Raw genomic sequence first — 13,761 nt, forward strand, 5'->3', positions numbered from 1 at the left:
CCCTTCAGCCTTCTGTCCATTTTGTAGGGGGTGGAGCTGGGCTTGCCATCTCCATGCTCCCCTCGCCACAGGGGCGAGAAGAACGCTTGTACGGCTGCTAACCATTCACACTGTGCTTTCACTGCTTTCAGTCTGCGGCGAGCTTTGTTATAATCCCGCTTCTGGTGAAGACCGAAGGAGCCAACGACTTGCCCTAGATTGCGCTGCAGCTGTGTATGTTAGTTGGTCAGTCGTGTCCGACTCTTAATAAGAAATGGCGCCAAGATGCTAAGGGCTCTTGGAGTTCTTGCCCTTCGCTGAGATAAATCAAGTTAAAAACAGCAAATTTATCGTCCGGGGGCTGAGAGATTTTGTCAACAGCTTTGTACATATCAGATACGACTCACTCTAGCAAACCAGACTGCTGATGAGTTTCAAAGTTTAAGCTTTGGCGCTTATGGTAAAGAACCCGCCTGCCAGTGCATGATCCTTGTGGGGCGTGGAGGGTGGGGGGGCGGAATCCCCTGGAGGAGGGCACTGGAAACCCACTCCAGTATTCCTGCCTGGAGAATCCCATGGACAGAGGAGGCTGGCAGGCTACAGGCCATAGGGTCTCACAGAGTCGGATGCGACTGAAGCGACTTAGCACGCACACACGACAATAACTTTGGCAGTGAAGATACCCCCAGGTTTCCAGGTAGCAGACTTTAACTTCCTTTGCCTTCTCTTCCCACCTCCTCCGCTTTCTCCTCGTTTATCATTCTGGAAAGATAGTATTGCTTAAGGGGACAGACTCTATGCAGTCAGAGTGCAGAGGACTGAGCTTTGCTCTCCACTGGGTGTGTGTAATCTTGGGCAAGTTACCTACTTCAGTGCATCAATTTCTTTATCTAGGAGGAGCTGATGATACTATCCCTAGAAGAAACAATACTAGTATCTTGGACTATGCTTATTAAATGAATTAACATTAATGTAAAGAGGCTTAAATAGAATAAGAACTGTTTGTTTATTCTTAAATAGAATCTGATGCATATAAATCCATCCATAGATGTAGCCTTTGCAGACTCAATGATTTAAGTCCCAAGTTTTTTGTTTTCTCTTATTGTCCCAAAGTTATTGTATATATGTAGATTTTCAGTTATTTAATTGTGTAGGACTAGCCCCAAAGTAAAATATGATGGTGAAAGCAGTGTTAGTGCTCTTCTCTTTCTCCTGATTTTTTCTTAAGTTTCCGGGACTCTTCAGGATATTACACAGACTCATTTTCTCTCACTTCCCTCTCCCTCTCAAATTTAGCAAACAGAATTCCTTACCTATTAGGTATAGAACTATTCTCAAATAGTTGTCACCCTGGAAAATGTTAGAGTTGTTAATGGCATGCAGAACTAAAATCTTAGCAGTATATAGGGTGTTTACATGTCTTTTCTTTCTTTCTTTCTTTTTTAAGAATTGGAATTTCCTTCTAGGTGACACTGGGAAACAATTGGAGGAGGAGTTGAGCAGGGAGTGCCATGATCTGATTTATTTATTTGTTATTTTTTTAAAGATTTTATTTCCGTTTTTAAAAAATATTTACTTGGCTGTGCCAGGTCTTAGTTGCAACATGCAGAATCTTTTAGTTGGAGCATGCAGAATCTAGTTCCCTGACCAGGGATCGAACCCAGGCCTGTATTGAGAGCACCAAGTCTTAGCCACTGGACCACCAAGGAAGTCCTTCTTTACATATCTTTTTTTTTTTAACTGGAGGCTAATTACTTTACAATATTGCGGTGGTTTTTGCCATACATTCACATGAATCAGTCATGAGTTTGCATTTACATATCTTTTTATGTCATGATTTTGTAGTAACTCAGAAGAGAAATCTAGTCTAGTGGTAATATTTTTTAAATGAGGATAAACTAGTGTAGAAATTCTTGAATCAGGGTACAATAATCACATGAAGCAACTTCTTAACTTTTTTAAGCCATTTTAAATTGTAAATGGTGAAAAATGGTGGAGTAGACCAGTCAGAATATTGTTGGGATAGAAGATTATAGTTAAGTGATGTGTGTGGGGTCTATACTGGAAAATGTCTATCCTGGAAAATGGCAGAATAAAACTTTAGTTCAGCAATGTCCTTAAAACAGATTCAGAGTTTTAGCTGGATTTACTAAAAAATTGCAATTTTATAGACACTTGTTCAGAACAGGCCTTGAATCTTATCAGTAAACCTATCTGAAGACTGCGATAGGAAGAGGCTTTGATCCTGGCCTCACCATTGAAGCTGAAGAAAGCTGTCAGGTGATTGGGAAGATGTGGGAAAGCAGTAACATCCTGAGAAAACTGTCTTGTGGAACTCAAGTGCCAAAGCTATGGGTCTTCCCAGGAACCCTTCCCTTCGTGGATGTCAGCTTCTGACCGAGTGCTCATCAGAGGGCAATGAATTCTGGTTGTCCACTCTAACAATCTAGCCTCCTGCATCTCTGCCCCAGTGAAAGGCTAGTCCTATTCAATTACATTTCTATACATACTATTGATATACGTATATGCTACACATATGAGTTACACAGTATCTAATATCAGTTCAGTTCAGTCACTCAGTCCTGTCTGTGACCCCATGGACTGTATAGCACGCCAGGCTTCGTTGTCCATCACCAACTTCTAGAACCTACTCAAACTCATGTCCATTGAGTTGGTGATGTCATCCAACCATCTCATCCTCTGTCATCCCCTTCTCCTGCCTTCAATCTTTCCCAGCATCAGGATCTTTCCAACGAGTTGGTGCTTTGCATCAGGTGGCCTAAGTATTGGAGTTTCATCATCAGCATCAGTCCTTCTAATGAATATTCAGGACTGATTTCCTTTAGGATTGACTAGTTTGATCTCCTTGCAGTCCAAGGGACTCTTGAGAGTCTTCTCCAACACCACAGTTCAAAAGCATCAATTCTTCAGTGCTCAGCCTTCTTTATAGTCCAACTCTCTAGATTTAAGGACTAGATCTGATAGACAGAGTGCCTGATGAACTATGAACGGAGGTTTGTGACATTGTATAGGAGACAGGAAGCAAGACCATGCCCAAGGAAAAGAAACGCAAAAAGGCCAAATGGCTGTCTGAGGAGGCCTAACAAACATATGTGAAAAGAAGAGAAGTGAAAAGCAAAGGAGAAAAGGAAAGATATACCCATTTGAATTCAAAGTTCCAAAGAATAGCAAGGAGAGATAAGAAAGCCTTGCTCAGTGATCAGTGCAAAGAAATAGAGGGAAAAAATAGAATGGGAAAGACTACAGATCTCTTCAAGAAAGTTAGAGCTACCAAGAAAACATTGCATGCAAAGATGGGCTCAATAAAGGACAGAAATGGTATGGACCTAACAGAAGCAGAAAATATTAAGAAGAGGTGGCAAGAATACACAGAAGAACCGTACAAAAAAGATCTTCATGACCCAGATAATCATGATGGTGTGATCACTCACCTAGAGCCAGACATCCTGGAATGCGAAGTCAGGTGGGCCTTAGGAAGCATCACTATGAACAAAGCTAGTGGAGGTGATGGAATTCCAGTTGAGCTATTTCAAATCCTGAAAGATGATGCTGTGAAAGGGCTGCCCTCAATATGCCAGCAAATTTGGAAAACTCAGCAGTGGCCACAGGACTGGAAAAGGTCAGTTTTCATTCTAATCCCAAAGAAAGGCAATGCCAAAGAATGCTCAAACTACTGCACAATTGGCACTCATCTCACAGGCTAGCAAAGTAATGCTCGAAATTCACCAAGACAGGCTTCAACAGTACGTGAACTGTGAACTTCCAGATGTTCAAGCTGGTTTTAGAAAAGGCAGAGGAACCAGAGATCAAATTGCCAATATTCACTGGATCATCAAAAAAGCAAGAGAGTTCCAGAAAAACATCTGCTTTATTGACTACATCAAAGCCTTTGACTGTGTGGATCACAACAAACTGTGGAAAATTCTGAAAGAGATGGGAATACCAGACCACCTGACCTGCCTCCTGAGAAATCTGTATGCAGGTCAGGAAGCAACAGTTAGAACTGGACATGGAACAACAGACTGGTTCCAAATAGGAAAAGGAGTACGTCAAGGCTGTATATTGTCACCCTACTTATTTAACTTATATGCAGAGTACATCATGAGAAACGCTGGGCTGGATGAAGCACAAGCTGGAACAAGATTGCTGGGAGAAATATCAGTAATCTCAGATATGTAGATGACACTACCCTTATGGCAGAAAGCGAAGAAAAACTAAAGAGCCTCTTGATGAAAGTGAAAGAGGAGAGTGAAAAAGTTGGCTTAAAGCTCAACATTCCGAAAACTAAGATCATGGCATCCGGTCCTATCACTTCATGGCAAATAGATGGAGAAACAGTGGAAACAGTGGCAGACTTTATTTTTGGGGGCTCCAAAATCACTGCAGATGGTGATTGCAGCCATGAAATTAAAAGACGCTTACTCCTTGGAAGGAAAGTTATGACCAACCTAGACAGCATATTAAAAAGCAAAGACATTACTCTACCAACAAAGGTCTGTCTAGTCAAGGCTATGGTTTTTCCAATAGTCATGTATGGATGTGAGAGTTGTACTATAAAGAAAGCTGAGCACCGAAGAATTGATTCTTTTGAAATGTGGTGTTGGAGAAGACTCTTGAGAGTCCCTTGGACTGCAAGGAGATCCAACCAGTCCATCCTAAAGAAATCAGTCCTGTATGTTCATTGGAAGGACTGATGTTGAAGCTGAAACTCCAATACCTGATGCAAAGAGCTGACTCATTTGAAAAGACCCTGATGCTAGGAAAGATTAAAGGCAGGAGGATCAGGGGACGACAGAGGATGAGATGTTTGGATGGCATCACCAACTCACTGGACATGAGTCTGAGTAAACTCTGGGAGTTGGTGATGGACAGGGAGGCCTGGCGTGCTTCAGTCCGTGGGGTCGCAAAGAGCTGGACACGACTGAGTGACTGAACTGAACACGTTCAAAGGCATTGGCAATGTCAGTAAAGCAAAAGTAGATGTTTTTCTGGAACTCTCTTGCTTTTTCAGTGATCCAGCAGAGTTGGCAATTTGATCTCTGGTTTCCCTGCCTTTTCTAAATCCAGCTTGAACATTTGGAAGTTCTCAGTTCACATACTGTTGAAGCCTGGCTTGGTGAATTTTGAGCATTACTTTGGTATCGTGTGAGATGAGTGCAATTGTGCAGTAGTTTGAACATTCTTTGGTATCTGATATATGTTGTGCTTTTTTATGGCCTGCTTTGTAAAGGATCTAAAATGTTTAGTTTTTGGGACTTCCTTGGTGGCCCAGTGGTTAAGAATCTGTACTCCCAATGCAGGGGTCCTAGTTTGGATCCCTGGTTGGGAAACTAGATCCTTCATGCTGCAAAAAGGACCCAGCACAGCCAAACACATAAATAAATATTCCCTTGTGGTCCAGTGGTCACAAGACTGCTTCTGCTTCAGGGAGCATGAGCTCTGTTCCTGATTGGGGAAGATCCCCTGTGCTTTGTGGTGTGGCCAAAAGAGTAAATAAATAAAATGGGTAGTTCTTTATAACCATAGTTTTGCCAGATCTTCCAGATATGGACAGAAAGGACGAAAGTAGAATTACTTCTGCGGTTTGTTGGTTTCTCAGTGTATTCTTTTTAACTGACACCTAATAGGCATTGTATCAATCTGGCCTGCTTTCTATCAGTTCTTGGTTAGTTTCAATGTTAAGTTACTGTATCAATAGGTATCCTAGAACTTAAAGTTGTTTTAGACATTAATGAACTTCTCCCTGGTTAACACAAATCATTAGGCTCCCTGCTTTTCCATTTCTTATTTATATAAAAATTGTTTCTTGAGAGAGTGAAAAAATCTTCAATGTTAATTACTATTGTTAGTGGCTCTGCAAAGCTCAACCCCTCCTACAAAATCTTTTTCCTTAGGATTTATATTTTTTTTTAGGGGGGAGTAATGAAAAAAAGATTGAGAAACGCTGATGTAAGTGACTTGCTTGGCGTCACCAGCACTCTTTCTACTGCCTTTGCTCAGCTCGTTCCCTTTATTTCTCTGGGCTTAGTTGTGCAAACCTGTCTTACCAGAGGAGTGAATTAGATCAGTATTTTTTCAACTGTACTTTGATCAATGTTTTATTTAATAAAATGGAATAGAACAGGAACTACTGAAACATAGGGAAATTTTTCTTGAAACTTCTTTGTGTGTATTGGATTGTAAAGTTGAACATAGTTTTTACTTTGGGTTCTAGTGAAGAATTTGGAAAAAAAGCTCAACTGGATGATCTTGAAGTACCTTAGCTTTCTAATTGTCTCTGACTCCAGGTTCTTTTGCCAGACTCAGGAGTGAGCAGAGCAGGTTAGGTGGTCTGGTCAAGGACATGGAGTGTCAGGGGAATCAGTCAGAACTGTAATTTTTGATTTCTAGATTTGTTTTCTTCCTACAAAGAATATCTTATTAAATCATGTTGTAGGCTTTAGATTTAACTAAGGTCTTATCTGGACTTGATTTCAGGTTCTTAAAAATTGAGATTCTTCTGGAAAAGCAATGACAGATCTTATATATCCTGTTTAATTATAATTCCATTTGGATTCATTTTATAGGGGATGGGCTTGGAAGCAAAGAACAAGGAAGTATGCAACAACCACAGGTACTGACAGTGTCTTCTGTTTGACTTTGTTTCAGATTGTGAAGTAAGAAAAGGAAAGGTTTAATTATTTAATGTGTGCATAATAGAATATTTTTATATACTTAACCCACACCCCTGTGTACAGAGGGATAGAAGCAATGGAGCAGAGTGACGAAGCGCTTCTCTCATTGTGGAGTGAAGCTAACCTGGATCAAATCCTGGAGCTAGCATTTCTGTTAGCTGAATCGTTAGCCCAAGTTTGTGTGCCCCACAGTGAGGCCAAATAAACCAAAACATTGAAGTTTGGAGCAGAGAAAGGTTTATTGCAGGGCTTATGCCTCAAAAAGCCCCAAGCTCCCCAGAAGAGTTTCAGCACAGCATCTTTCACCCAGAAGTCAGATGAGGGAGATGGGTCTTAGGATATGTGATGAGCTTGTGCTCAAGTCTCTGGCTGATGGTGAGGAAACAGGGTGATGCCACAGGGTGATGTCACATTATCAGCCCTGAGGCTCTAGGAGGCCTGGGGTTATGTACTCATGGTCACCAAGAAATTAACTAGTCCCGCACAGATACTGAGGGACAACTATACTTTGCATTCTCATTCCTTAATTCCCTAGTAATATTTGTATATGGTTTTCATGGTATTTTAAACAGGACAAAACATTTCCAAGGTCCTCATTGCAAACAGAGGAGAAATTGCCTGCAGGGTGATACGGACAGCCAAAAAAATGGGTGTACAGTCTGTGGCTGTTTATAGTGAGGCCGACAGGAATTCCATGCATGTTGACATGGTACGTTTTTAAAAACCAGAAGTCAAATTTTGTAAGTGACTTATTTGTTTATTGTGTCAGTATTTTACTTCTTGGTTGACAGTTTATATTTGCTAGTGTTAACAGTGTCTAAGTAGGTAAGTTCAACCTGCTCAGTAATAATTTATCTTGGGAACCAAACATGCACCAGTGGAACTAAACTGTGTGCTCAGCAGTGCCGTTGACTTATAGGCAAGGTCCTGTTTCATCAAGGGTTGATTCAGAGAATGCGGCTGACCCACAGACCCCACTGTCAGTGGCGCACATCCAGATCCTTGATTTACCAGGGGAAGGACTGAGGTCAGACTCCACAACTGCCACTTACTGGCCAAGGGATATTGGACAATTCACTTAATGTTTCTGAGCCTTGACTTAACTATAAATTAAAGGACCTTACTCCCCTGAGGTTTGTGATTGTTATTGATTGTTATTAGCTGTTAACACCAGACAGAACCCAACCATGGATGAGTTTAGCTACTGGCCTTCTTTCTGGCTGCAGCAAGACTCCAAAGACTGACAGAAATTCCTGGTGACCAGCTTCACCTGGGCTGTCCACGCTGCGCAGCAGGCCCATGCAGCTCTCTGGCTACTTTCCCCTCAGATCCTATCTGGAACCCATCTTGCTCCCTTCTGGCCTCAGAGTCTCCCTCTGCCACCTGTTATCACCTGATCCCCGTTCCCAGAGAATGCAGGAAGAGCTTCCACTGCGTCTGCACCTGTCCTCTCCCCATCCACGGCCAGTTGTCTCCCTGTGCTGTGGAATCCTTCTGTCTCCTACCAGGAATCTTCCACTTTCTCCTTTTCTCACTGCACTCTCACTCTAGATCGTATCATCAGCTCTGTTGGTAAAAACTTCCAAAAGTGAGTTTCTAGCCCAGCCTTCCTTATGAATGTGACACGTGTCTGTCCAGCTCCCCCTGGATGGGCACCAAATCAGTATGTCCGAAATTGAACTCATCACCTTTCATCTCTACTGAAGCTGCTTTTCTTAACCGACTTCCTTAACCCAGTAGATCACAATACCATTGCTTATAAAACTAATAATGCCAGAGATTCGGGGGTTGTTTGAATACCTCCCATCCTCACTCCCAGTCTACATCATTCCCCCTGCCCCATCCAGACAATCCCCAGTTGTTGTTAATTCTGCTTCTCAAACATTTCTTTCCACTCCTCTCTGCCCTCTACCACCTGCACCTTAAGTCAGAACCACTGTCGTCTTCACCTGGTCAGATGCTGTTGCCTTGTACATGGTTTGCCTACTTCTACTCTTGACCCCCTCCCACAGTATTTTCTACACTTCAGCCAGATTGATAGCTTGAAAAGCAGATTTTCATGTTACTTGTATGCAAGATGGATACTATTCAGTGTTGGTTAATGTGGTTAGAAATTAATTTGCTGATATAAATGTATATTAATGACACCATTTCAAAGGGTGATTAACCAGGAGTGATTAAAATGTCACGTCTTTCACCCAACCCTGCAAACACTCCTCTAGATCTCCGTCCAGAGATACACTCATACATGTGCCCCCAGAGTCAAGTACAAGATGTTGCTGGCATCCATTTGCCATTATGGCTTAAATGTCTGTTAAGAGGTACCTGATTAAATGAACTAAGGTACCTCCCTACTGTGGAACTTTATGCAGTTGTTTCAGAAAATGAGGTAGATGTGTGTACTAGCAAGGAAAGATGTTCTGTTAATGAAAAAAAGAATTGCAGACAATGACTCTAGAGTTTAACCCTATTTGTGTAAAAACAAAAACTAAAACTGTTGTATGGTTATATAAATATGTTCAAATAAATAGGAATGTGGAAATGGAAAGTTATGTCCACAGGGGTTACTTCTGGTCTGCTTCAAGAGATGCTATGATTATGTGACAGTTTTAAGGGACAGTATAAAATAGTTCACAAATGTATAGAAGGAGTATTATCATACTGTAATAATTATATAAACTTCAGAAAACTTTGTAATTTTATTTCTTGCTGTATACATCTGTTGTATATTTTGTCTGTTTTCAAACTGCATTTTTGGCATTAACTACATTTAAGGTTACTGTTGTTGCTAATAATAATGCTGTGACTAATGCCTCTTGTTTCCTAATCCAGGGCACTTTTAATTTCACTCTGTGTGTTTTATTCATAAAAAGCCAAGTTTTGGTATCTCATGGAAAAAATTCCAAACTGGCTAATTTTTGTAACATAGACACGAGCTGCTGCTGCTTTCTCAGTTCTTGCGTTGTTCTTAGGCAGCCGGCAGTTCCGTGCAGTGTACTCATGTTTCCTAGCTGTGTGGTCTGTTAAGCCTGTAATATTCCTTCCACAGGCAGATGAAGCCTATCTCATTGGCCCCGCTCCCTCTCAGCAGAGCTACCTTTCTATGGAAAAAATCATTCAAGTGGCCAAGCTCTCTGCCGCACAGGTAATAGAGTCATGAAGAAATCTGCATTGCAAGAGGAATAAGTTTTGTACAGTTTACACAAAGTTACTTATTATTTATAGAACTCATTCTCTCTTTTTAACTATTCCTAATGTTTTTACATTTGATTATGGGGTTATTGTAAATAAAACGTGTCCCTTCTCACTCATCAGCCACTCTACCTTCTTACTGAATCCTGTGCACTTTAGATCTTTGGGGAAACAGGTAGAGGGAGGTTTTAATTACATATTTAAGAGGGAGATCCTGTCTTCCAAGAAATCCTCTATCTTCCAAGACAGGTCCTAGGAACATCAGATTCTTTGGGAGAAATAGATGGTGCTTTAAATTGTAAGGAAAAGTAGAATCAAAAAAGGATTCTTTTTCCATCTTGACTTCCCAGTCTTGTTCCAGGGCCCTGCTCCCTGGTTTTTCAATATCTCAGGCTCAAAACTTCACTGTTATTACGTCGCTCATCCTTCAAAATAAAACAGGAGCCAACTTTTCTTGAATCTTTCTTTGAATTGTCTCCAGAAGTTGTTCTTTTAAATGACACAGCCAGTCCTTACAATCTCTTATCTGGATTTTCTGATTCTCATCTGATTTCCCTACTTCTAAATCCCCTGCCCATCCAATGAGTTGTGCTAGGCAGATCACTGCTAGCAGTTGCTTTTACTATAGACAGATGTTTCTTAAACACTTGTTTCATCAATACCACCTACTCTTTATTTTTTTCTCAATAACTTACCCCCTGTCTCATCCTATTTCCCAGTGGTTACACGATAAAGTTCAAACTCTTCAGCCTAGCATTTGAGAGTTTCTCCAGTATTTGTCAAAACTTAACCTCTCATCACCAGTTCTTTATTATGGCTACAGTGAACTTTTCTCCATCTTTACACATCATGCTTATTTCTCTGAGCATTTGCTTATATTGTTCTATGTGCCTAAAGTACTCTTTCCCCCTTGACATCTCATTCATGCATTTATTCGCTCAGCAAGCACTATTTGGTCTCCTGCTTTGTGCCAGCTTCTAAGTATGAGTGCAGCAATGACTGACAGAGTTTATACCCTGTGTCTAAAGCTACACTCTGGTAGGTGAGGCAGAAAATAATGAAACAGTTCAGTTCAGTTCAGTCGTTCAGTCACGTCTGACTCTTTGCTACCCCATGGACTGTAGCATGCCAGGCCTCCCTGTCCATCACCAACTCCCAGAGTTTACTCAAGCTCATGTTCCTCGAGTCGGTGATGGCATCCAACCATCTCATCCTCTGTCGTCCCCTTCTCCTCCCGCTTTCAATCTTTCCCAGCATCAGGGTCTTTTCCAATGAGTCAGCTCTTTGCATCAGGTGGCCAAAGTATTGGAATTTCAGTTTCAGCATCAGTCTTTCCAATGAACACCCAGGACTGATCTCCTTTAGGAGGACTGGTTGGATCTCCTTGCAGTCCAAGGGACTCTCAACAGTCTTCTCCAACACCGCAGTCCAAAGCATCAATTCTTCGGCGCTCAGCTTTCTTTATAGTCCAACTCTCACATCCATACATGACTATTGGAAAAACCATAGCTTTGATTAGATGGACCTTTGTTGGCAAAGTAATGTCTCTGCTTTTTAATATGCTGTCTAAGTTGGTTATAACTTTTCTTCTAAGAAGCAGGCATCTTTTAACTTCTTGGCTGCAGTCACCATCTGCAGTGATTTTGGAGCCCAAGAAAATAAAGTCTGTCACTGTTTCCATGGTTTTCCCATCTATTTGCCATGAAGTGATGGGACCAGATTCCTTGATCTTAGTTTTCTTAATGTTGAGTTTTAAGTCAACTTTTTCACTCTCCTCTTTCAGCTTCATCAAGAGGCTCTTTAGTTCTTCTTCGCTTTCTGCCATAAGTGTGGTGTCATCTGCATATCTGAGGTTATTGACATTTCTCCCGGAAGTCTTGATTCCAGCTTGTGCTTCATCCAGCCCAGCGTTTCTCATGATGTACTCTGCATATAAGTTAAATAAGCAGGGTGACAATATACAGCCTTGACGTACTCCTTTTCCTATTTGGAACCAGTCTGTTGTTCCATGTCCAGTTCTAACTGTTGCTTCCTGACCTGCATACAGGTTTCTCAGGAGGCAGGTCAGGTGGTCTGGTATTCCCATCTCTTTCAGAATTTTCCACAGTTTGTTGTGATCCACACAGTCAAAGGCTTTAGCAATGTCAATAAAGCAGAAGTAGATGTGTTTCTGGAACTCTCTTGCTTTTTCAATGATCCAGCAGATGTTGGCAATTTGATCTCTGGTTCCTCTGCCTTTTCTAAATCCAATATGAACATCTGGAAATTCACAGTTCACATACTGTTGAAACCTGGCTTGGTGAATTTTGAGCATTACTTTACTAGTTTGTGAGATGAATGCAATTGTGTGGTTGTTTGAGCAATCTTTGGCATTGCCTTTCTTTGGGATTGGAATGAAAACTGACCTTTTCCAATCCTGTGGCCACTGCTGAGTTTTCCAAATTTGTTGGCATATTGAGTGCAGCACTTTCACAGCATCATCTTTTAGGATTTGAAATAGCTCAGCTGGAATTCCATCACCTCCACTAGCTTTGTTCGTAGTGACCCTTCCTAAGGCCCACTTGACTTCGCATTCCAGGATGCCTGGCTCTAGGTAAGCGATCACACCATTGTGATTACCTGGGTCGTGAAGATCTTTTTGTACAGTTCTTCTGTGCATTCTTGCCACCTCTTCTTAATATCTTCTGCTACTGTTAGTTCCATACCATTTCTGTCCTTTATTGTGCCCATCTTTGCATGAAATGTTCCCTTGTTATCTCTAATTTTCTTGACGAGATCTCTAGTCTTTCCCATTTTATTGTTTTCCTCTATTTCTTTGCACTGATCACTGAGCAAGGCTTTCTTGTCTCTCCTTGCTGTTCTTTGGAACTTTGAATTCAAATGGGTATATCTTTCCTTTTCTCCATTGCTTTTTGCTTCTTTTCTTTTCACAGCTATTTGTAAGGCCTTCTCAGACAACCATTTAGCCTTTTTGCGTTTCTTTTTCTTGGGGATGGTCTTGATCCCTGCCTCCTTTACAATGTCATGAACCTCCATCCATAGTTTCAGGCACTCTGTCTATCAGATCTAATCCCTTGGATCTATTTCTCACTTCCACACTATATAATTGTAAGGGATTTGATTTAGGTCATAACCTGAATGGTCTGTGGTCATACCTGAATGGTTTTCTCTACTTTCTTCAATTTAAGTCTGAATTTGGCATTAAGGCATTTAGATCTGAGCCACAGTCAGCTCCCAGTCTTGTTTTTGCTGGCTGTATAGAGCTTCTTCATCTTTGACTGCAAAGAATATAATCAATCTGAATTCAGTGTTGACCATCTGGTGATGTCCATGTGTAGAGTCTTCTCTTGTATTGTTGGAAGTGAATGTTTGCTATGACCAGTGCATTCTCTTGGCAAAACTCTATTAGCCTTTGCTCTGTTTCATTCTGTACTTCAAAGCCAAATTTGCCTGTTACTCCAGGTATTTCTTGACTTCCTACTTTTGCATTCCAGTCCTCTCTAATGAAAAGGACTTCTTTTTTGGGTGTTAGTTCTCGAAGGTCTTGTAGGTCTTCATAGAACCATTCAACTTCAGCTTCTTCAGCATTTCTGGTCAGGGTATAGACTAGGATTACTGTGATATTGAATGGTTTGCCTTGAAAATGAACAGAAATCATTCTGTCGTTTTTGAGATTGCACCCAAGTACTGCATTTCGGACTCTTTTGTTGACTATGGTGGCTACTCCATTTCTTCTAAGGGATTCTTGTCCACAGTAGTAGATATAAGGGTCATCTGAGTTAAATTCACCCTTTCCAGTGAATGAAACAAGTAAAGTACTACTATAACTAGGAATGTTGTAAGTGGTAGGAAGAAAATAAAGCCGGATAAGGGGTTCAAGACTGGTTAGGAAATG

At 41.1% G+C, this 13,761-nt stretch overlaps 1 protein-coding gene across 5 annotated transcripts in view; it reads left to right on the forward strand.

Annotated features, from left to right (window-relative positions):
- Positions 1-13,761, forward strand: part of MCCC1 (methylcrotonyl-CoA carboxylase subunit 1) — a 58,642-nt gene that overhangs the window by 386 nt on the left and 44,495 nt on the right. For 2 of the 5 annotated variants that reach the window (XM_043473621.1, XM_043473622.1), the window contains exons 2-4: positions 6,567-6,613; positions 7,247-7,383; positions 9,724-9,819. In XM_043473621.1, coding sequence (XP_043329556.1) covers positions 6,567-6,613; positions 7,247-7,383; positions 9,724-9,819 — 280 coding nt within the window. Of the gene's footprint in view, positions 1-6,566; positions 6,614-7,246; positions 7,384-9,723; positions 9,820-13,761 lie in introns of those variants that run through there. The other 3 variants (XM_043473623.1, XM_043473625.1, XM_043473624.1) reach the window with 3 other exon arrangements.

Source organism: Cervus canadensis, chromosome 7 (genome assembly GCF_019320065.1).
Source record: "Cervus canadensis isolate Bull #8, Minnesota chromosome 7, ASM1932006v1, whole genome shotgun sequence".
NCBI lineage: Eukaryota > Metazoa > Chordata > Mammalia > Artiodactyla > Cervidae > Cervus > Cervus canadensis.